Source organism: Pyrgilauda ruficollis, unplaced genomic scaffold (genome assembly GCF_017590135.1).
Source record: "Pyrgilauda ruficollis isolate IOZ18807 unplaced genomic scaffold, ASM1759013v1 scaffold28, whole genome shotgun sequence".
In the NCBI taxonomy this organism is placed as follows: domain Eukaryota; kingdom Metazoa; phylum Chordata; class Aves; order Passeriformes; family Passeridae; genus Pyrgilauda; species Pyrgilauda ruficollis.
Window position 1 is genome coordinate 9,305,454 of NW_024524155.1, and position 25,261 is coordinate 9,330,714.

At 35.9% G+C, this 25,261-nt stretch overlaps 1 protein-coding gene across 3 annotated transcripts in view; it reads right to left on the reverse strand.

The window, feature by feature from the left end:
- Positions 1 to 3,943: 3,943 nt before the first annotated feature.
- TRIP11 (thyroid hormone receptor interactor 11) overlaps positions 3,944 to 25,261 on the reverse strand; it is a 28,375-nt gene continuing 7,057 nt past the window's right edge. For 2 of the 3 annotated variants that reach the window (XM_041471835.1, XM_041471834.1), the window contains 15 exons: positions 25,016 to 25,181; positions 22,793 to 23,155; positions 22,066 to 22,106; positions 20,984 to 21,187; positions 16,943 to 19,972; positions 16,600 to 16,740; positions 16,191 to 16,384; positions 15,103 to 15,266; positions 14,672 to 14,775; positions 14,338 to 14,437; positions 10,576 to 10,657; positions 9,667 to 9,781; positions 8,826 to 8,948; positions 7,405 to 7,552; positions 3,944 to 6,051 (listed from right to left, as the gene is read on the reverse strand). In XM_041471835.1, coding sequence (XP_041327769.1) covers positions 5,843 to 6,051; positions 7,405 to 7,552; positions 8,826 to 8,948; positions 9,667 to 9,781; positions 10,576 to 10,657; positions 14,338 to 14,437; positions 14,672 to 14,775; positions 15,103 to 15,266; positions 16,191 to 16,384; positions 16,600 to 16,740; positions 16,943 to 19,972; positions 20,984 to 21,187; positions 22,066 to 22,106; positions 22,793 to 23,155; positions 25,016 to 25,181 — 5,184 coding nt within the window. In that variant the 3' untranslated portion in view covers positions 3,944 to 5,842. Of the gene's footprint in view, positions 6,052 to 7,404; positions 7,553 to 8,825; positions 8,949 to 9,666; positions 9,782 to 10,575; positions 10,658 to 14,337; positions 14,438 to 14,671; positions 14,776 to 15,102; positions 15,267 to 16,190; positions 16,385 to 16,599; positions 16,741 to 16,942; positions 19,973 to 20,983; positions 21,188 to 22,065; positions 22,107 to 22,792; positions 23,156 to 25,015; positions 25,182 to 25,261 lie in introns of those variants that run through there. The other variant, XR_005955475.1, reaches the window with a different exon arrangement.

Below are 25,261 nucleotides of genomic sequence, written 5' to 3' on the forward strand. Positions count from 1 at the left end.
ATGAACTAGATTGCCTAGTCCCATTTGGCCAGGGCAGTGAAGGCTTCAGGATGCCAGCAAAGCATCAGGTTATTTAAGTATCTGTACAAGGCAGTTGAAACCACTGATTCAGTTCAGGAGACGAACATCAGAGCGCAGCGGGCTCCTGGTATCTCCAGCCCTGCCTACTTGGCAGGTTCTGGGAAGCACACTCTGTTCAGAGTCAGTAAGGACAGAGGTACCACCTGCAGCCCCTCTGCCTGCAGTGGTGCTCTGCAGGTCCTTCATCCAGAGCACTCTGCAGACAATGTGCTATTCAGTCTGCAGTTGGGTCCAGACAGATCTGGCAATCCTAGTTATGACTCATTCATTTTCTTTAGAATCCTGTACTCCTCAAATTTTTGTAGTTTCATAATAAGACTTCTCTAAGTTAGCTGAAAACTGTTACATCTGTTACTGCTCCTATTGTCAAAAAATAAGGCAGTGTTCTGTTTGCCTTCATTTTTATTGGCACCCACTACTTAAGCGTAGAGCGAAGTGCGGTCTAAGTATTTTCCAAATCTATTTCCAGAAAAAAGTTTCAGTTTTAATTACTATTTTTCAGTGCTCCAGTCTACCATTCAAACCACTTTCCTTACTATAGTTTTACTCCTGCTACAATTTAGCATTGCATCCATGATATGGCATGTAAACCAAAACACACAGATGAACCAGAATCAACTCGGTAATTTGCTTGTAGTTCTGAAAATACCCTTTTATTACAAACAAAAACATCACTCAAATACTTTAATACCTTATAACAATAAGGAAAAGTACTGCAGGAGATAAGGAAACAGTTTTACATAAAGGTTAATTTTACAATCTGTGGTTGGCTTTCTCCATGACTAGCTGAAACCTGAATCCCTTATTTCCCTTTCCCTATGCAGCCTTTTGGACACCTGCCCCCAAACAGTGTCTGGAATCACTCTCATGATCTCTATTCTCCTGAGAAAGTGACCTTAGCACTCTCTACAACTACCTGAAAGGAGGATGTAGCCAGGTGGGAGTGGGCATCTCTTTTCCAGGCAACCAGATGAGAGGACAACAGCCTCAAGCTGCCCCAGGGAAGGTTCAGCTTGGACATCAGGAGGAATTCCTTCACAGAATAGGTTGTTCAGCAATGACACTGTGCCATGGTCTAGTTGACAAGGTATGTTTGGTCAAAGCTTGGACTCTGTGATCTCAGAAGTCTTTTCCAACCTAATGGATTCTGTGAAATAATGTTTGCAGCTTGCATCTCTTATATTTGTTCCCATTTAGGAACTAATATTCTTATCCAACTTCTTATCCCTGATTTACTCAAAACTGCTACTACCTCTAACTGTTGCTCTATTTACATCCAGTTGCCACTTTGTTGTTTAGGCTAAATATATTTTTTTGGTCACACTACACTAACTGTTCAGGAAACTCATGGATTCAGGCTACCTAAGTTGTACAAATGAGGGTAGATTTAGTTCTAAAAATCTAGCTGACTCCACCAAACTTAATGTGGGCTTCTGTCTTTCTCTGCAGCCTTGAAAAAGTAAAAATAATTTTCAAAACCTTAGAACAGCCTTAGCTCCCTATTCCCTAATTTACTTAGATTCGAAGTGTTAGAACTCTTGAGCATTCTGTTCTCAAGAGGGTTGTTTAACAGTGCTTCTCATTCTAGGGAGTCAGGAGATTTTACTACCTCAAAATCAACCATCTGACTTCGCTCACCTTGTAGGAGAGCCTTAGCAGAAAGCTGCCAAATGACAAAATATGCACCACTTGCAGCATGTTACACACTTCTTTTTTCTAATCCCTTGGACTATCCTATTAAAAAAAAAAAAAAAAATAGATACTAAATGGCTGTACTATAGTGCTGGCTGATAGCTATTATTTCATAAGAGACATGAAATAAATAATTCCTAGCTGCCTCAAATCTGTAAAACCTCCTTGGTCTGTACTTCTATACCTGATCATGCTGCAATTCAATCCACCTTGCAGGCAGCATCTGATGTCAAAAATGAAAACCTTGGGGTTCACCACACAGTACCGCCAAGATTCCCTTTACCTTTGTGATACTGGTTGATATTCAAACAGTATCCAGCAGCTCTCTGAAGAGTTAGATGTCCTTTACACTAAGGGATATTCAAACAGTATCCAGGCAGCTCTCTGAAGAGTTAGATGTCCTTTACACTAAGGGAGATAGAACATTTCAGGTTGTTGGTACAAGGGTCAGCTCACTCATTTTGTTAACAAACACAAAACATGGGTATAAATAACTTGTTTCTCTGATACCATTGGTCTGTGGCCTGTCAGTGCTTGTTGCAATGCCACAAGTCACAGGGCTTCTAAACTCTATCAAAAACTGGCAAAACCCTCTAATAGTAGTTGACCATAATTCAAATATCATACTTTTTCACTTTTCCCACAGACTACAGATAGGGTAGGATTTGATTAGATACTAAAAATAAATTTTTCCCTGTGGGGGTGGTGAGACGTTGGAACAGGTTATTAAGACAAGCTTTGGATCCCCCCACTGAAGTGTTCAAGGCCAGGTTGAATGGGGCTTTGAAAAACGTGGTCTAGTGAAAGGTGTCCCTGCCTATGACAGGGGAGTTAGAACTGGACGATCTTGAAGGTCCCTCCCAAACCAGGCCATTTAATGGTTCTATGAAAATACCAAAAACCCAGCAATACATCAACACAAGCAATAAGAAGACATCACTTAACTGCAAAGTCTTTATGAGGTATGTGATAATGCGAAATACTTAAGAGGCAAGCATCTTCCATTCTGTCTCTTTTGCTTTAGCCATCAGTCACTCCAATACGCAGTCCAGACCACCTGCCTTATTGGTAACTACTTGTATAAAACGGTCAAGAATGACAAAAAGAAACAATAATAAAATGCAAGGGATTGGCACTTGGTAAAAAAACTGAGTTATTTCTACACTGGTCACTATAATGTATGAAATTATATTGCTGTGACTAGCTGGTGTAATGCAGGGAAGTTTAAAAACTCCCAAACCTCACACCGTGCATTCCTTTACAGTGGCAATTCGAAAGATCAAGCAGTTACTTCCTTCTCTGCGCATGGAATGCAGGATAAGCAAAGAACAGCAAAAAAATTAGAATGTCTAAAGAGAAGAATGGAAAACCCTAACCTTCATTTTCCCCCCTTACATCAAGCTTGCAAAATGTATCTGCTACTAGAATTCTGTTACCTTACAACTAAAGATAACTGACAGCTTGTTAGACCAAAACTAGGAGAACCAGACACCTTCTTCTTCTAGCAAAAGCCACAGAAAAGAATTACATTAAATGAAAGAACGAAAAATTTCAGCTGCTGCACTAGTTCATAAATTCCAGAGACTTTTTTCCCTCATGCTGCTGTGTGAAAAACCCACACAATCAACAGGACAGACTACATGAGTCACGTATGTACATGTGGGAAACTGGTAAGGCAACTATATATGGAACAGTTATCAAGAACAAAGTAAACACAGAAGAAAAATTAGAGGAAAAAAATATATCTACTAATCATTCAATGAAAACAAAGCGTTAATGTTTGTAATAGTCTGTGAAACACTCAAAGAAGGAAGAAAGAAACAAAGTAATGATGTTGTTCTATACTTTTCTGCACAAAAGTACTGCCTGGAACACAGAGCCCAGATTTCTAACACAGCATCAAACCTCACCAATGTACCTGTGGAATAAGCCTTAGAAAAGAAACCTCTAAGCCATGAGGATTTTCTCCATAGTTCAACAGAGCTTACCTTCGAGGACTTAAGGACTGAAGCCTTTTGTCTCTCTGCTGGAAAAGATTTTCATCTCCATCAAGGAGCTTAATGAGAACTCTGAAGTTCTTCAGTACCTCTGCTTGGTATTAGACTTCCCTCTTCAAACTCATAGCTTAGTGTATAAACAGAACTGATTTACAGCATGCAGAAATAAATAGTCTTACTATGTTTTCTTTATTGGAATTTAGAAAGCTTCCTGAAAGAGAAATGTGTACACACTAAGTTCTCTGCAGTTAAAGTAGAAAAAAGTGCATTTAAAAAGTTAAGAACTGCTCAGTTAGTATCTTCAGAGAATTGTGAGCAGCATGACTCCATTTGTAAATTACAACACATAAGTCACATAATTTTTTAAAACTAACCATTTCCTTCTGCTTTGGCTCCTCAAAAGGCAATTTTATTGCAAAGCAGCTATATACCATTAAACAGACATGACTACAAGACCAAGAGAGATTGCACAGAAGCCATCTGATTTCACTTTTCTTTATAACTGCTATATAGAAAAAAAAAGTAGCTGTTCCAGTCCAGTTTAAATGAAGATGTACATTTGACGTATCTAACTGCAATATTCCCAGCTGAGGTAATTTGAGATTCTCATTACATTTATTACATAACATAAAATTTACTTTGGTAAATATGCGGCTGCTATCTTTTCAGAAATCGAACTGCCAAACTGTCCATAATTGGGTAAAAAATTTAAAATCAAAATCCAATATGGTAGGTCAATCCAGTTACAAATTTGCTAAGTCTTCCATGAAACATTACTATACTGGAGAAAAGGGTTTCAAATAGCTCTTAAATAAGTACAGCAAATAAAAAAACCTTTGCTAGGTTTCAAGGCAATAAACGAAATTCACAATATGACCTCTATATAAATAAATGCAAAGATTTCTTGCATTATTTTGGTTGATTCTGTACAAGTTCACTAATTAATTTTATTTAAATATAACTCTTACAACAGTTTTATCCAGAACCATAATGAAAATGAAGAAGGTTGACAGTTCTAATATAGAACTTGCACAACAGTTATCTTAACACTGACTTAACAAGGAGAGGCATATAAAAAGACATAGAAATTACACATTTTAAACTAAAGATGTTTTATCTCAGATTCACTATGAGGATGACTCTTATTCTTTAGTACGCAACTTCATTCTTTACCTGTTAAACAAAGTGTACAAGTTATCACAGCAAAATTTACAGAATAATTGGCTTTGGCCTTGGTTGTACAAAGACCTATTTACACATTTGAGATAAGCAAGCACCTTCCTCCCTTTTAACTCTACACATGTGTTCAAGCTTTAAGTCTGTATTTGGATCTACAAAATCTTGCAAGATAAAAAGTCTCTCATATATACACCTTGGACCATTAGAGCACGGTGTCTATATATGTGAATGTTTCATCTGCTAAATTACCCATTCTTCACATGGATGTGAAGCCTCACTTCCACAGTTAACTCCTTGGTGCTGACGGGTTTGACTGCTGAAAGCAGCTGTTAGTCTGGGGGGGGGTACACCAAATCACTGTGCAAAGAGATTAATGTGCCTCAAATTGCCCCCAAATGCAATAAAACTTGTAAGTAAGAGATACATGTCCAAAAGTACATTAAATAAACACCGTTAATTGGGTGCTTAATTTATTTTTTTCTAGTTCTGCTGCTTGAACATAGATGGCAGATCATTTTAATGGAAAAACAAATCTCAACACCAAAGAGTTAATGCTATCTATGCATATCCAAAATAACCCAGTATACCTAAGGTTTTAAAATCCTTTAATTTGTCTTGTGACAATCTAGGAACAAGACAGATTTTTTTCTCAGTTAAATATTTAACCCACACCCTGCTAAAATGAATGCCTGCTATACAGAAGGCAATTATTCATTCCACCATTAGAATTTCTGAAGCACTGATAAGTTTGTAAGTACAAGAAAAGCAAGGTACAATTGCAATCAAATACATGACTTTTTACAGAAGGCCTCATTGTGGTAAATTATTTACAACATAGTGTTCTCATTTTCCTTAAAGTGCTATCATCTGTACTTGTACTGATACAAGATCATCTATTGTTTTAGGAGATCTTTTAATACAGCACCAGCACTGGCATCAGGGGACACTGGCAGTGGTGTAAAAGTAGGCAATGCATCAGAAATAGGTTTCATAAGCAGATGTCCAGAACTACTAGCTGGTGTTATGAGAGGCACTGCTGCAGATCGAGGTGCTAAAAATGGATTTGCATCTGGTCTTCTACCCATTCCCGAGACTGGAGAATCTGGAATACAGAAAAAACCCAAACCAAAACACTTTGTTAAAAAGCATTCCTAAATCTATCAAATTTTCCAGCATTTGTTCAGAGACTTATTCTGAAACTGCCTATTACAGGTTGCAGAAGTAAGTCCTTGAAAATCTCCTTGCCATGGACTGTAGACACCCTCAAAGACTTTTATCGTCTCTGAATACTCTCACAAAATCATAGAATCCTTTAGGTTGGAAAAGACTCTTAAAATCAAGTCCAACTGTTAATCCAGCAATGCCAAGTCCACCACCAATACTCTGTAACAGCTCAAGCTACCCAAGAAAACGTGCACATCTGGCAGGCAACATGAACACCCTTTGCCGTTCAGTTCACCTTTGCAATGCCAGACACGAAGTATCTGTGACACTGACTCCAGCACTGTGCAGAGGTGTAAGTGCACATGACTACAGTGCAGAGCACAGGAAGGCTTCCCAACACATGGCACAGCTTCCCAGGGTCAGCCCCAAAAAACCCCCATAAATAAACAGCACTTTGTAACATCCAACTACTTCAGGTGAATTTAAAGAGGGTTTTTTAGCATCTCTCTCTATCTCTGTACATACATATAATATGTAGGGGTTTGGTGTTCAGGGCTTTTTGTTTTAATTTTCTTTTGAGTTTACAGCTAAGTTTCAAACAAAACAAGCTTCTGCAAACCAGCAGGCCTATAATAAGGTGAAGTCTTAAACACATGTAAAAAAATTAAGAACAAACTGAACCAGCTAATTGAAGATTTGAATTTTAAATTATTTAAGACAAAAGTACATTAATTTGACACACATAATATAAGCCAAAATGTTCTCTGTCTTAGAAAAAGTCAACACTCAAAGTCAACACTTCTGCACAGCTTACAGAGATTTCATACCAGGCCATACACTTAACTGATTTTATTTTGGTCCTCTCTGAGCAACCAGGTTCTACACGCCAGAGAAACACTGCAAAGTTGTATTATTTGCATTCTTCACTCACTTCAACACAAGCTGATAAACAGGGATGCTGAAAATCAGGACTGGGCTTACTGCTACACCATATGAAGTTGTCTACACAGCAACTGTTTGGCTCGAACAGGTGTTGTTAAATCCTTCCTATATCAAAGAGAATTTGGTCCCTCTAATCTTCTGTATTGAGAGTTTAGAAAGTGAGGTATAGATGCAGTGGGAAGGAGAGATAGGAGAAGACTTATAAAAAAAAAAAAGACAAAAGTAGGACATGGCTGGGGAGAAGAAATCAAGTTCATAATTTACAAGTGAGGAAGCACAGAAGCATTAAAATCCTCTTGAAAATTCTACCCTTAGTTATTTATGTTCTCTGTAAAGATTAGAATATTACCTTGCATTTGATTGTTGGGTGGAGTACTGCTAGTTTTACCAGTTCCTGCTGCTCCTAAAGGCTTCATGTGATGAACAGAGAGCTTGGGTGGGGGAAGGCTTGGGCAAGATTCAGTTTCAAGGAATTTCACGAACAGTTCTGAAAAAGACTATAAGAAGGTACTAGTTATTATATTTCACTGATGCTCTGGTGAAAACCACTAAATCAAAAATACATATATACATAAAATAAAAAGCTGTCAACAGCCTGCAATCAATGTTTTACTTGTACTTAGTACTAAGCAGTCCTCAGTGAGTGACAATGCAATTTATTTTCAAAATACACTCTTTGTTGTTGTCTCACTAAGAGGTATTTATATAAAATTGATAAACTCTAAAGATAACACACATACTTCTACCATGGTTCCATTATTGATTTAAGCCAGTTATTTCAAGAATTATATGCTATTACTGACATTACAGTATTTCCTTAGTCCTTGCTCAACCAATCTCTCCTCCAGAAACACATGAAACCCAATCTCTTCTCTTAAAGCCCCTGTATGTTTTATTTCATAAAGAATCTCAAATAAAGGAAGCATGGAATGATTAAGGTGTCAGTAGCACGACAAGATAAAATTTGGCTTAGTAAAGTCTGTACTATTCACACAAAAGCATTAATTTTTCTCTTTTACTTCTACAGTTTATCAGACCACAGTTCTTTAGTGGCCTATGTGCCTGCACTATTTTAGGGAGAAAAAAACCCTAATCCCTACACTTCAAGATTATTTACAGGGATCTATTTTCTAGCTCAACTGAGAAAAAAACCAGTCAATCCAAAAACCCCAATCCCTCAGTGCTTGGTCCTTGAGTACATTATTTACTGGCCTGTAAAATGGAAAGTTCCACAGATAAACTGCTCCCATGGATCATGCTATGAGATCTGTTGCTTTACACTATTTGAAAACTCAAAATTATCAGTTTTATATGCTGTACATAAGAGGCACTAGCTGCAGCACCTGAAAAAGCTTTTCCATTTAAATTTAAAGGACATATGGGAACACAGTCATTAAAATACAATGTCATGGTATTCTATACTGTTTAGAATTGTGTAATTCCATACTCTCACATACATTTAACTTCCAGCATTTGTAGTTTGCAAGATGAAGTCCATACCGTAAGAAGAGTGATGCCAGGAATGAGTGGAACAGCAATTGTCTTCTGTATTAGAAGACAAGATTTATCACTGTGTAATTTTCAATGTCTAAATAATTCCTTAGTGCAGGAAAAAAATCTTTTGCCAAAGCAATTGCACAAAACAATTAAGGCAAGATACAGCAGCACCAGCAAATGCAGCTCAATATACCGATGAACCAAACATGGGCATTAATATGCAACTTCCCCATTTTTCCACTCAAACCAAGAGAATGAATGTAAAATTCTTACACTATTAAAAATGTTCTGATGAGTTGGTCTCAAAGGTGTACTAGGAACACTCTTTGACCCAGCTCCTCCACCAAGCCAGCCAGTCACCCATCTCGTAACTCCTCTTTGCTCTTCAGATAGTAGCTAGAGAAGTATTTCAAGAAAACAAGGTTAGGAAACAACAAAAATAAAGCAGCACATGAAAGAAAGTGAATAAATCCAAGATGCAATGCCACATAATGTGTCACTCATACAGACAAATACAAATTTTTATTATTGTCAAAACCATATTCCATATTCTCCACCTCCCAAAGAGGTGGCAGTCTAAAAACTTGCCTCTTTATTTAAAAACATAAGCCTCACATTTTTCACAATAACTACTGTACATATATAACAGGCTTACTTTTCTGTAACTGATATATTACAGCTACTCTACACAACAGCATAAATTCCTTTCCTTTCTGCATCAGCATTCCTCAGCAAAATGAAATTTACCCTATTAAAAAAACATTATCAAAAGATTAGGATCATCATATAAACAACATTAAAAAGTCCCACGTTAAAAAAAAAAAAAAAAAAAAAGGTGAGACAAAAGAAGAAAAACCGCACTTTCCCCAAAAAATGTGCAGGGACATTTAGTTCAGCAGCAAGTCATTCTATTTTCAGGTAAGGATACTGAAAAAAAGAGGAGGAGAGGAGGAGGGGAAGAGGAGGAGGGGAAGAGGAGAAGAGGGAAGAGAAAAAAGAAAAAAGCAAAGAAAAAAGCAAAGAAAAAAGCAAAGAAAAAAAAGGATAGGAAAAAAAAAGGAAAGAAAAAAAAAAGGAAAGAAAAAAAAGTGCCTTGTTTTCTGCAAAGTATTACCTGATCAAGTTCCTCCTTTTTCAGTCCCAAGATACTTCCCATTAACCTTAACACTTCAAGACGTTTATTTTTTGGAGTATGAAAATGCCCAATAAAGAGATTTCTCATCAACAGTCTGCAGAATAAAAGAAGGTAGTTATACAAGCTGCTCTTGTGTAACAGCTGATACCATAATACTGATGCATTTATTCCTTATACTCTTGCCTAATTTACAGTAATACAAATAAACACAACAAATACAAATAACTAAAGGGTACCTCACCAATTTCCTCGAAGTTATTACATTTCTTACACAGAGTGGATTTGGACAGTATTAGCAATATTGTATGCAATGAGGTGAAACTGAATGGTAACATGAGCAAATTTGGATGTACATGCTACAGTCAGGGAAAATGCTTGTTCTAAGATCCTGATTCAGCAGTGCATTTAAAAAGAAAGCTCTGTATAGCCCCAAACCAAGACATAATGAAGGGGGCAGGGGAGTCCATCTGCCTATCCCTGTTTCAGTTCTGTTGGGTAGAAAAGAAAAAGAAAAGGACCAAGGAAGAGATTTACATGACATCCAGGTGATGCAGACACATGAAAAGGCCTGCTGTTCACACGCAGAACATTATAAAATAGTTTCATTAAGAACTCTTATCTCCATTTGCAGAGCTCATGCTACAGAAGTGCACTTCTACTTTAGAAACACATCAGTGAGCCAAAGTCACATATCTCTTGGTTTTAAAAATCAAAACGACTATTTACAACCACAAAGCAATTGAAAAATGTCAAAATAATAGAAGTGTAATTACAAGGTAACATACAGAAGTACAGTCCTCTACTACACCTGCAACTGTGAGTGGCACATCTGTACATTGAGAGGAATAAACCCAAAAACTTAAATCAAGTCATTCATTAAAGACTTACTTGTCCACTTTCCCTTCTGTGCTGTTCATAAGGTTCATTAATTTATTTTGTACATCTTCTAACATTTCTCTTCTGATCTCACCTATAAATGTAATGCCACAGCAAAAGAAACAAAAACTTTGAAACGTTGCAATAACTGATCAGTAATATATACCTTCATAAATATTGCTATGGTACTTTTAAATAAAAAACCAAAACCATAAAATCGATGTGATTTTTTAAAAAAGGTGTCAACTTAGGAAGTCATTGCTATTTGAAACCACAAGCTGAAATTTCAGGAATGATACTCAAAGCTGAAGTACAGGGCCACACATTAAATAAATCCATTGCAGAAGGTCTAATAACTACTCTTTTCTATCTAAATAATACAGAACTAGAAAGGATCTCTTCAGCAAGGCCTGTAGTCCTGTGGTGGTAATCTTTTTCATAATGACTACACTCCATGCTGGCATCAGGTCTTTTTAATCTCTGCCCATAACCTCCAATATTATCCAAGCCCAGGTATTCTGCGTACCCTACTATCAAGTTGCTCCTTTGAAGCACCAAGGAGTTCTTAAATTTCCCAGATGAATTACTGGCTAGCAGAGTAACATCTAGCTAGGAGCTTGAAGCTAGGAACTTGAAGCTAGGAGCTTGTTGAGAGTCTGTTCTGTTTGGACCCTTCCCACTCCTGTGACTGATGCAAGCCCTGGAAACAGCATGCTGGGACACACTAATGCATGGTAGAAACAGTGTTGTGCTTCATAATTGAGTATACTAGCAAGAGAGGCAGACACATGCAAGATGACCCCTACTTTTGGGAACAAAAACATGAATGGAATAGATTAAATGCTACCATGAACCAAAAACAAGACTGAGAGCAAAATGGCAAACACTTCAATCAGGCGTCATGGCCTGAAAACTGAATAAATAGGCAGAAATGTAAGTCAATGAATGTGAGGTGGCCTAAAACCAGAAAGACCGAAAAAGCGTAATTTCTCACCAAACTGGGGTTCTGCAACATACTACTTCTGAAGCCTAATAAAAGTACAATTAAGCCTTATTCACACACAAAAACTTGACAAATATACTACAACATGGACTGTTCATGTGAAGACCATCTCTACCTTACAGATCTAAGCAGACGGGATGAACTTTTTCTCCTCTCTCCCTATGAGGCGTAATGCTTACCTCCAAATCCTCTGCAAAAACTGCTGATCAACTTAGTTTTTAACAGTTTTTGGGTTCATGTTAAAAATGCTTCATTAAAAAGCCACAAAAGATAGATAAAACAAAAGAGTATCTCATAGTTAACTTCTAAAAAGCCTGAACATCTTTGTAACAAAAATTACTTTAAGAATTTTTACAACCTTCAAATAATCTGTGGTGCAAGGACAGGATTCTACTCATTTCCACAACTTTCAATATTTCATAAGTGCATGTCACAACTATGTTGACAAAACACGGTTCTCAATTAACACTAATTAACTCCACGAGAATTCACACAGAGATTGCATACATACACACATCAAAGAGCCAGTCTGTGAAATGGATGCAACCTAATATGCCCTGTTCAAATACTCCACATCTTTATACAAACTTTTTACTTCACAAATATGAATTTTAAGGAGTACAGAATAGAACAAACTAATGTCATGATGGGAAAGTTCTTATTCAAAGAACACACAGAGTAAGCTCCTCATTCAGAGCAAGTTAAAAATTAAAGGAAAACATGTATTATACAACAATTTATCTTGTAACAACTACATCCATATGCATCAAAATCCATTCTAATAGTGTGACTGCTCTTCAGCACTTCTCTCTCAATGAACCAGGGTGAGGCAAAGGAGAATTAAGCCATGGTTTCAAGGTTTACATTTATTTAAAATTATGCTACTTTATAAATATGGTTAAATAGGACACCAATACTTGAAGAAAAACATAGGCAATATGATTATAGAATGGTACAGCTGCAGGAGCATACATAGGTGAGTTGTTATTTGCATGTCCACAGAACAGAAGGGAATAAAGTGTGTTATACTATCAATACCACAAAAAGATAAACAAGCAGCACGTGAAAACAAATTTCAATTAAATTTTACACTGCTGTTATTTCTCTACAAAGCAAGACAATTGTGACTTGCTTTTTCAATTTTTATTCATTTCAGTTATTCCTTTATTATGGATCTTAAAAGTATTAATAATTTAAACAAAATGAAAAGCACTAACAATTTAAATGAAAAGAAATTTTATATCAAAGAGAATCAACTTTTCAGGACCACTACACAGCTATATTCCATCCACAGTGATTATGCAACTTTATCATTAAAAATATTTTTTAAATGGAACATTTCCCTCTAAAATAGAATCCTACAGCTGAAAAGGACTTAAACATGTACTGTGGGTATATGAAAAGACTTAGTAACAAAAAAGTTCTGAGCCAAAATTCAGCATGGACTGCTGTAAACCAGACATTTACAGTATCCAATAATTTGTTAACCATTTATGGCAATCCAAAAAACTGCATCTGGTACATCTTATATTTTTCCATTAAAATCACTTCTACTGCCAAAAAATCCATGCAGAAATCCTTCAAAAGATCTGGCTAAGAAAACTGTGTCTGGGAATGTATTTGGCCAATTTGCAATAAGACATTTTATGTTTTCTTGTATAAATAGAGAATATAAAGTGTTATTTTTTTCTATAAAAGTCATTATTTACAACAACATTGAAGTGCTGTTTCCTTTATGCAGCAATTCCATTTCAATTTTTTTATCAAGTAAATTGCTTGCCTATACAACACTGCTTGATACTCAGTTTTCTCTGAGTTTAAACCCCTCCTGCTTTCTTATGCAAGGGTTTGACAACAAAATAAATAGTACTGAAGAACTTCCCATTTAAGAGCAGTATTTGCCTATGCCAAAGTTAATTTTAATCCAGGGCTTGTGAACTTTTGCTGTGAATGTCTGTAGTGAGACATAGATATATAGATCAGTCAATTCAATAACACATTAGTAGTTGTACATTATGTAGCAGTTTGAAATTTAATTTAGCTTATAAAGTTCATATGTGAACTCAGGGAGCACTTCTATGATGTCCACCTGGATGCCAAATTGCACTTAGAGAGAACTAAATTTAACTAAGTACACATTCAAATATGTAGCAGAAAAACAACAGATTGTTTTTTGTAGAGTTCTTGCTGGAATCTTGAAGACTTTCAAATGAGATCCCATACCACCTATCTGTCATAAGCAAGAATGCTTCAAGAAAACATCACTTATTACAAGAGTAAGACTTATTATCATTTAAAAAAAGTGTAGCAATAATTAGTTGTATATGTTCAAAGCATGAGTTACCACTGCATCCAGCAGAGATGGAAGTCACATCTATGCAAGAGCTGCTGCCTCTACATCTCTTACCAACTGCACACCTTTAGCTCACTGTACTCCTCTATCTATGTCAAATATGGTAGCTACTTTGGAAAATCTGACAACATTTGGCATTTCAACAAGTTTTAAAAAAGACACAGAGCTAAATCAAGTGTCCTGGTATTTACATGGAAAAACCCCAAAACACTTCTACAGGGCTTTCTTTTGAGAAAGGTCTTAACAGAAGGTAAATATACTTTTTCATATTTGCTTTATAAGCAAGGAAGTCCTCAGAATGTGTCACAGAATTAGTCCCTCATAGGATATGAATTTTGGTCAGTTTCTAGGAATACTACATTATCTCCTCAGCTGCTTGAAATATTTTAAGCAGAAATTAAAAAAAAAATGTAGTTACCTTCTTTCTTAAGTTCTTCAATCTGCTCCTCTTTGATGTCAAGCTGCTCAGTAAGCCTGGATGCTGCATCCAGAGCAGCATTTGCCTCTTCTAAACTCACCTAAATAGAGGGTAGGAAAGGGACAAAAAGAGAAGCAGGGAGATCACTATCACAACTACCCTAATATCCCACACATCAGACATAAATGAAGAGACTGCAATTACTTGTTCTTTCAAATAACTGGATTGTAAACACCTTCAGAAAACAGAGGGTCAGCAGAAAAATGCTACTTTGCTTGCTCACTGAGGAACTACATTTTAGTTTCACAAGGTTCAATTTCATTATTCAGCCCACCTGCAGTGATACAACTTTTTCTTCTAGGTTTTCTGCTTTCTTCTTCCATTCTGCACTCTGTTTTTGGTGTCTCTCCAGCTCTGCTGAATACATAGCTTTTTCTTCTAAAGAATTAAAAATAAGAGACAAAACAAAACTATTTTAATTTACAACAAGTAACTCTTCTTGGGATATGCAATTGCAAAACCTCAGCATTATCATATCTGGTCTTCACGAGGTAGAGGTGGAATTCAGATTCCATAAATGTGATACTGATCAACAGTTTTCACAGAATTGGTTTTTTTCAGGTTTTTTAATAGACAAAAGATTCTAAAACTCAGGCTATCAAAAAGAAAACAAGGAAACTAATACTTCAAAAGCATCAAAATATGGTAACTATTCCTGTTGCAAAATACTTGTTGCAATCTCTGCTACTTCTTGACAAACCTTACCCTGTTGGAACTGCTCTAGTACCATCTGCAGGTTGGCCAGAGATAGTGCATACTGCTTCACTTGGTCCTGGGAGATGGTCAGCTGCAGCATGCTTTCATCTCTCTGCTTGGAAACTAGGTTTAACTGCTCTTGCAAAGATTCAACTTGCAGACTAGCCTGATGGCTTAATGAAAACAAAATACATTACTTAATTTATCACAGTGAAAAATAAATCCCACCAAAAAACAGCTTACCAAAATTTTTGAGCTCAATTTACAAAAATTTTGGCATTTTCTCCCCAATTCCTCTTTAAAAACAAACAAACAAAACCAACCTAAAAAGAGATTTAAAAGAAGTCTGGCAACAAAATTTTGGCCATCAATGAAAAAATCCCAATCAACTTCTTCCGTCTGAAATGCATTAGAAAAAATCCTAGCTTTTGTTCATTATTATAACATCATCTTTAAAAAAACCCCTGTATCTTCCTAGTTTTCTGCTTCAATTACTATGAACCAATAGGTCTACCAGTTTTTACTTTTAATCCCAGTCTCCAAGAACTCAGCCTATCTTGCTACTTACTCATGATTAAATGCTCCATTTAATTTCCCATTGTGCAAAAATATTTTAGCCTCCCAGATTCTGCTACCCATGAGAAATTTAGTGCATCTTGCTCTATATGTTTACACTATGAAGAAGGAAGTTCTCAGCAGTGTAAACTTTTCATGGTATCAGGTACAAAGTACAAGTGTGTGTCTCAAAAGCAATTCACACTGCATGACAGTCACAGACAATGCACATCTGTGCATTGAAGTGTATAAAATAAGACTCTTTCAAACTTTTTTAAGACACAACTAAATTGATGGGTTAAGGATTTTTTTTCTAGTTCTAAGCACCGTTGACAATGTAAGGTTTCAATAGTTGCTACTGAAAGGAGAAATACATTAAATTCTGGACAGTAGCCAAGTATATTCCAAATCACCCTCTTGATTCTGAGTAACAAAAGTTCCGATCATTTTGTTTTTTCAAGTACTTAGTTTGTTACAGAATAGCAGCTCAGTATAATAGAGGCATCAGTGTCAGTTTAGCTAACTGTGATACTTAACATTACCTGGCATTCTCCACTGCAGTAGATGAGGATGCAAGTTTTTCTTCCAAAATCAAAACCTTTTTTCTTAGCTTGACCTCTCTGTCTTCTGCAGCTAAAGCTTCTCTGGTGTATGAGTCTTCCATTTCTAAAAGGTGATTCCGCAGCCTCTCCAGTTCCTGATTTAGGCGTTGCTCCTTTTCATGCAAATGCTGTACCTGTGTAGAACATACCTTAAGTTGCTTGGACTGCCACTTCATATTAAAAAAATTAAGCAAATATAACACATATCCACTGAAGCACACTGCAAGGGTATTAATTTTAAGTGTTTTTAACAAGTGATTGATATTAAAATAATCAAAAAAATATTACAGATGCAATTTCTTATTCTTTTTTCATTTATTTCTTGCAACTATAAATTATTTGGTGGTACCTCACTCTGCAGGGCACTGCTCTCCATTTGCTTCTGTTTCAGTGCTACCATGACTTGGTCTCTCTCTTGCTGAAAAGTAACAGCCTTTTCCTGCATTGATTTAACTTCATTTAACAGCTGATTCAATTCTCCTGTCTTGCCCTGTTGAAGACATAAAAAAGTATTGCAAACACTGCCAACAATTTTACCAGAGGCACAGTCAGGAAGAGTGTAAAGATACAACTGATCTAACAAGGAAGAGAGCAGGACATCTATGGCCCTGCAACACAGAAAAATATCCAGGAAGCATATTATTTTGAACTTGTCTAGTTTGGAGATAGTCATAACGTATGAAGGTACATACCTGTTCTTTGTCTTTCAACAGCTTCTCAAAAGCAAGAGCTTTTTCCTTCATGGAGTGAGACTCGAACTCTTTCTCTTTCAGCATCATTGAAAATTGCATATTAGTCTCCTGAAGTGCACGGAATTCTGTTTCTTTTTCCCTGCACCTTGCAACTATTTTTTCATTTTCTTCTTTCAGTTTTCGAATATCCATTTCTAAAATTAAATTTCTTTCTTTTAGATTAGTTACAGCTTGCTTCAAAAGCTCATTTTCATTTTCTTTGTTGCTAAGATTTTCACTCACAGAAAGTAACTGATCACTTTTAGATTTAATCAATATATCTTTTTCTCTTAGTGACTTCTGTAACACATCATGTTTTTCTTTTATCTGCCTCATCTCTGATTCAGTCCCTTCTTGACTCTTTCTTTCAATCTCTGATGCTGTAGCAACAGAATCAGATAATCGCTGATTGTTTTCCTGAAGAATCCTGATAGTTGAATCTTTTTCTTGTAACTTTTTTTTCAGTTGTTCCAACTCATTTTGAAGGAGTTTGCACTCCTCACTGAGTGCTTCAGGAGGACTGCATTGAACACCTGAAAGCTGTGAAACAGTGGCAGCTGTTGCCACAGATGGTGTTACCAAATCCAGTTTGCTCAGGAGAAGATCCTTAGTGTTATAAAGCTGTCCTATGCTGTGTTGAACTTGTGCTAATTCCTGACTAAAACTTTTCAGTTTTTTCTCATTCTGTTCATAACTCTGAATCAAGCCATTATAATCTACCTGCAGCCTTGAAGTACTATCGCTTTCAACTGAAATTTGTGCTTGCAGCCTGTGCAACTCTTCTTGGAGGTGAGCTGACTCATGCTGCATGTTCTGGACTGTAGTTATTACTTGTTGTTTCCACTCTTCCATTTTCTTTACTTGCTGTTTCAGTTTATCACGTTCTTGCAGAAGTTCCTCAAACTGGTTACTGTTCACACCCCCTGCCCCATTATCAGCACCTGTACTGGATGTCTGCAAGACAGTCAATAAGGTTTGGCATTTTTGACTTAGGGCATCTATTTCAATGTCTTTTTCTCGAATGATACGGGATAGATTCTGAATAGTTTCTCTAGACATGTCTTGACTGCTGTTTTCAGATCTATTGGATAACCTTCGGTTCTCCTCTTGCAACCTCACCAAAGCTGCTTCTTTAGCAGCCACCATGTCCATGATATTACGATACTCTGTTTTTAACTGACTGTTTTCCCTTGTCTTTTCACTTAGAACTGCTAGTACTTGTTCTCTTTCCAGAACATAAGCTTGCAGCTGCTGCTGAAGGGAAAGAACATCCTGCCTGTAGGAAGCTGAGGAAACTCTAGCATTAAGAGCTTGTATTTCTAAATCTTTCTCTTGAATGATCCGAGTAAGTTTACCAACTTCATCCTTAGACAACTGATCAATTTGTTGACTTAGAGAAACATTCTTTTCATTTAACAGCTTAATCTCCATCTCCCTTTCCTTGATACCTTTCACCAGTCTTTCAATTTCAGCTTTAGATAAGTCATGTTTTTCATTTCCATTTTCTCCATTAAGAGTCTGAACCTTGGCTTCCTGAAAAAGATCAGAAGCATCAGTCTGAATAATCTGTCTCTCTTTGTGCAACTGAGTTTTAATTTGTTCAATTGTTTTCTGCAAATTTTTGATTTCCTCATCTTTTTCTAAAAAAAGTCTTTCATGTGTGACATTCATTTGCTGACACTGCAATTTGGACTCATCTATTTCCTTTCGCTGCTCCTGCAATGACTGCTGAAGTTTCACTGTTGCTTGATTCTGATCTTCTATTGTTTTTTTGTGAACTTTTATTTCTTCTTCAAGGTTATTCTTTATCACTTTTAACTGTGTTACCTCACTTTCAAGTTCAATAATAATATCTAAAGTTTTAGGCTCAACCACAGGTGTAGATCTACTCTGCTGATCCTTAAGCCGTTCAATTTCTTCTTTCAAATGATTATTTTCTTCTTTCATGACTGCAAGACTTCTGTCTTTTTCCTCCAAGTTCTGTTTTAAGACATCCTGCTTTTTTGAAACTTTCATATATTCCTCAAGTTCCTGCTTTGCCTGTAAGGCTTGATTTTTGTATTTTTCAATGAATACCTCTTTCTCTTTTATGAGATCTGTCAACTGCTTTTGTCCTCCTAAGCTAGTAGTCAACATCTCTTTTGTTTCTTGATGGTCAATTTCCATCTGCTCAATGGTCTTTTTAAGCTCAGAAAGCTTGAAGTCTTTCTCTTGATGAAGCTTAACCAGGCGCTCATGTTCGAGCTGCAGTGCAGTGGTATCCATACTACGCGCGCTCGATAACTCCTCAATAGTTTGCTTATAATTACGTGCCTGTTCCAAAAGCCTCTTCTCTGCCTCGTTTAATTCACTCTCTAACTGCCTTTTTTCCATTTTCAAAGCCTCCACAAGAGTGTCTTTTTCCAAATGAACTTTCTTTTTCTCAGAAATGGCGTCACTTAACTCCTGTTTTAGTTCTTCAATGGCTGCTATTAGCTTTCCATTTTCTATTCTGAGATTAGACAGAGATTTCTGTAGATCTTCATTTATTTGTTTATTTTCTGAAACCTCATTCTGTAGTTTTGCAATTTCTACTTCTCTTTCTTTCAGAATCAGATCTTGACAAGTGCAGTTAGATTCCTCATTACTTTTTTCTGTTAACTTGCTAAAGGATACACGAAGTTCCTCCTCTCTTTCTTTCAGTCTCTGCTGCAAATCTCCAATTTCTTTTTTACTATGTGAATTACACTCCTGGGCCTTCCTTAATTGTTCCTGAAGATCTTTAATATTGTCTTGTAGCTGCTGCTTAGTTATATGCAAATCATTAAGTGCATATGAACAGTGGCTTAGTTTTTCTTTCTGACTATCTAACTCTTTAATAGTTTTCATCTTCTCAGTTTCTAATTCCGATACTTTCTTTCTTTCACAATCTATGTCAAGTTTCAGCTGTTTGATGAGACTATCAGTTTCTGTGTGTTGCTTCGACATCTGCTCTTTCAGTGTAATCATATGCTGGAAATGAACACAAAACAGAATTCAATAGGGCAGCAAAATCAGCTGACCTATGCATTTCATTCACTTCTATCCTCTAAACAATAAAAAAAATGGAGAGGAAAAAAATGCTAGTTGCCAACATAAGTTGGCAAGTAGGATCAATTAGTCAATGCTAAATTAATTTAAACCAAATATCAAATAAGGACAGATTACATTTCACTACAAAAAAAGAAAAGAACACCACCCCTACAAGAACCTTAACTACCTAAATGAAGAAAAATAAAAAGACCTACATAAAAAAAACCTGTCAGAAATTGCCATAACATTTGGAATTCAGCAAACATCCATTGCTTAAAAGAGGGTGGCAGGCACTACATTTAAATTATCTGTACATTCTATTTTCAACTTTTTGTTTTAACTTTGGATTAATTTCATAGGTGATTCATTGGTAAATCAATAAAATTGAAAACACGTGGCTTGCAACTCAAATTTACAGGTCAAATATACTGGTATTCTGGCAGAAAGGTATAATTTCATTCTGACTATATATAATTGGTGACTTTTTTACTCCATGAATGCTCATATTATAAAGAACTTGCTATAAAGTAACTTAAATATTCAACATAATTAAAAATTATAGAAGAAAAAGTCTCAAGAATCATTGTAATGCATACTATCCTAAGACAGATCAGAATGTTACCAGGATAAACTTCATCAGAAATGCTGCAATGAAAAATCAGGGACTATCAACAGGACTTTAACAGTAAAGTAACATCTCTTATGGATAGCTGACACGCTGCATTACTTCTTTGTCTATAACAAGTGGGTTTTACTTGCACTTCTGAATTTCACATTGGGATGGCAGATACAGAGAAATACTGTATTTGCCCCAAGTATTTGTTTTTAGGCCTCAAAAGGTAACTTATATTTCCCTGCTATCTATGTTCAAAGATCAACTTAAAAGAAAAACACATACAGAATTCAAAACATTTATTCAGCAGTTCAGTAATTAGTTGTTGTATTTATTACCTGAGTAGCTTCTTGATTCTGCTTGTCTAGTTCTTCCAACTCTGCTATTAATGTTTCTCTTTCAGTAATACTTTCATTTAATTCATGTTCTTTCCTTTCCAAATCTCGTCTTAACTGATTTATTTCGGAATTCTGATCCTCTGTATTCGAAGAAAGAATATTCTCATGTTTATGTTGTGCACTCGTCAGTTCCTTCTCAAGTCCCTCAAAATAAAAGAAAATAAATTGTAAATATCAGACTGTTCTTGCTGAAATTACATTAGAATCTCTAAGCCTGCATAAATACCACCCCAGTTAAAAAGTCTTTGCTGGGAAGTATTTCTCTCTGCCACTCATACATACATATTTATTTCTTTATCACTTGGTTTAAGAGTGCATAAACTTCTGCACAAATAGAACTTCTTACCAAGGTATGGTAAGAAGTTATATCCGCCTCTGAGGTATGGATTGACAGCTGGGATAAATTATTATAACTGCAAGAGCCACCCTAAACACGGCAGGCTGCATGGTGAGACATAAGTTTTAATCAAGAGCATCTAAATAACATCATTATGAACAATGCTATGGGAACTCTTGAATGCATACAAAACACAGAAAAACTCAGTTGAAAAACTGGATACAAAGTAAAATAAACTAAATCTTTCAAGTCAGAGTTCATACAAGATCAAGACAACAATGCCAAAAACTAAAGGTGTGATATGTTCCACTGCTTCACTTCATCAGTAAGATGGAATGCAGTATTATTATGAGTACTACACAGAAGAGAAATATTTCACAACTGGTAAGTGCCAAAACTGAAACACGCTAAAGCAGAAGTGAAAAATGACATATGTACCATTAGTTACCATTAGCACTTTTAAAATGTATATTACAGCTTTCTAGTCAATAATGAGATGGGTGGAACTTGAATGGTTTTCCTAATAGAATACACTGTGGAGTTTCACAAGCAAAAATGTATTGTTTCTGTAAATTCCACATAAAATTACAGACTTAAACTACAATTATTTTCTTTTACATTACAATGTTATTTATGTAGAAATGCAAATGTTAAAAAACCCCCATCAATTTAGAAATTGCTTTACCTGATTTAAACTGCAAAGTCTTGCTATTTCATTTTCTGCTTCTATAAAGGAAAATGAAATCAAATAGATAATTTACTACTTTTCAAACAACAATAAAACAAATACGTTTTCTCACCTTTCCCAAATACAACTTTGCTGCTCTGAAGAGAATAGTTTCACAGTACTTTGTGATGACAAGCATCAGTGCCGTAAAAGACTCAAACATACCATCACCACCTCAAAGCAGAGTATTACTTTCACAACACATCCCACATTAGGGGGACTTTGGCACTAGAGTTTATCAGTTTTGAAATATTTTAATATTTTCTACCTACAGATATATTTCTTAAATAGGTATGTTAATGTTTCCTTAAGGAGAAGATATTAGCAACTGAGTACCTTTATACACACACACACAAAAATCTACTTTTTGAATTTAAACAAACAACTTCTATTGATGCTTACTCACTTTTAAAGAAAAAAAACCATACCAAACAGTTGGCAGACACGATTACTTCCCTAATCAGAAACCCCTATGACAACCACACTAGTCCTAACAGGATTCTCTTTTCTGCTTCATCTTATTTCAATGGACAATGCTTTTCTAAAACAGCAATACTTTAAAGATTCATATTTTCATACTCAGTTTTAAATTAATAAAATAAATTTTGAGTTTTAAAAGTGAAAGCATGTCAAAATATACTAAACATAAAATAATAATAATAATAAAAACTCATAGTCTTAGTACCTAACAATGCTTGCTGTAGGCTGACAACATCTTGTGGTACTGATGTCTTTGACTGGAGCTGCTTCTGTTCTTTCAGGAGAGCATCTTGCCCTGCCACAGACCTTTGAAGCGCATTAAAGTCAGATTTAAGCTTTTCATAATCTTGTGCTATTTGGATTTTTTCTAGCTTTGCAAATTCTTGCTCCTTCAGAAGATTTTTGTTTTCTGCCTTGGCAGAAGACAATTTGTGATTTAATTTTCTTATTTCATCCTCTAGGTCCTTTACAACCTGCAACTCTTCCACCTGTCCTCCATCTGGACTCTGAGCTTTTTTTTTCTGTTCAGTAAATTCAGGGTCATCCACGGCATCAGTGCTCACACCATCTAAAAGACAAAAGAGATTATTTGCAATATTAACCAAAACCATCACTCTAGATTTTTTACTTCTCTTCTTTCGCCTCTTCTCCTGACAGAGGGAGATAGACTAAAACAAAGACATGGTTATCATCAACAGAAAGCTTGGTTAAATAGGGTTAACAACTGAAGCTGTGCTATACATATTACTAGTAGGACAAATAGCTTTTTGAATACTTTCACATGCTTGGCTCAAAATAATTTTAAATGTAAGTATTGCAAGACGTATTTTGTTTCCAATTTAATTGGAATATACTTGATCCCCACCTCTCTTGGTGAGGAGATGACAATCTAATTTATCAGGATTTAGAACATCTCAATTTTCTAAGAATAATTTTTCAAATCCCATCTAATTCAGATTGATGCAAAATCAATTTATAATTTAATTAATTACATTTCAAAATTTTGCCAAATAGTTGTTACAGAGAAAAATTTGCTCCAAATAATTTTCTAAATGATGCACCAAGGTATTCAACTGAAGAAAAACATTTTCCAGAATTTCCTTTTTACAAATCCATCATATACTATACTGACACTCATTTCTGTACAATCTTCTATAATTTCCAGGAAAGTTAGAGAGTACAAAAAGGCATCATCAGAAGAGTGCAGAAAAAAAAATTAAATGAAAGCACACTACTTGTGAATTCACTTCTGTGTCTGCTCAAACACTTGACCCTGCCCTAGCCCCTATTATATGCTGTCAGACAGAATGACCAAAATAAAAATATAAAATATTCTAGTTCTTCAAAAGCCACTAGCAGTATTTATTTTGCAGAGAAGTGGTAATGTAAAAGATAAGGGACTTCTGCCTTCAACTTCCTTAAATTAGTTCTGCTGGTGTATGTATGTGAAGTGAAAAAACATATTATGTCTTAACAGGCATCTGATTTTAAGGAATAAATTCCTTATCGGTACTACCTTTGAAGTTAGAGAAGCTGTAAAAAAACTTCCCTTCTTTCCAAGAAGGGAATAGATCTCTTGTTCCAAAAGGAGAGTATATACACTCCAGACGTTCAAGTTTTATCAGGTAAATATAGAAGTTTACAGGCAAAGCTTACGTATTTGTGCAAAGAAGCCTCTCGAGGAAACCTAACTGGCATGACTATATTTAGGGAGGATGAAATACTTACAAGGCAACAAAAAGTTATTTGTGGGAACTACTGAGCTTCTACATTGTAGTTATGCCACACACTAAGCCGTGGTCCTTATGGCAATCATAGAATCACAGCATAGCTTGAGCTGGAAGGGCCTTTAGAACATCTAGTTTCAACACTTGCATCATCATGGGCAGGGATGCCACCCACTAGATCAGGTTGCTCAAGGTCCTATTCAATCTGGCCATGAACATTTCCAGAAATGGGGCACCCACAACTTCTCTAGGCAACTTGTTCCAGAGTCTCACCACCCAATCTTTGAGCTTTTGTCAAGTAACTCAATTGGCACATAGTACTTCTCAAAAAAGTTGGTTTTTGTCCTGTTACTTTTGTAATCCTCAATTCAGTATGCCTTATCCTTACCTATATTCAGTTTAAGTTAAAAAACCAACCCAGAAAGTGCAAAATTCAGAGCACAACAATTGGTATGTATGCAAAATGACCCTCCAGACTGACACATGCCACAGATGAAATGCTATCATTCCAGTGCTCAAGACAACCAGAGTGAATAAAAGATAGGGGACATGTGTCTTAAATATGAAGCTGAACTGAAATTGAAATTTGAATTCTAAACATCATGTATTTGATATAAGCTGTACTGCTACATGCATATTCAACATTTTAACCCAAATTCACTCTACATAAAATGAAACAGAAAGCATGTGGTAACAGAGACCTTGCTGCAACCGATTCTCAAGTTCTTCAATTCGCTCTTCATATTCACGCAGCTCTTCTCGGTGTCGACGACTTATCTCTACTAACTTCTGTCTGTGGGCATCCTGCAATACTGACAGCTCATGCTGATGTTCATCTATTTCTTGACTTAAATTCTGTTTGAGCTCCTAAAAATATCATTAGAGAAACAAAATGGCAAAACACAGCACAGTGTCTTCTTATGTAAGAAATAATACAATACAAAAGA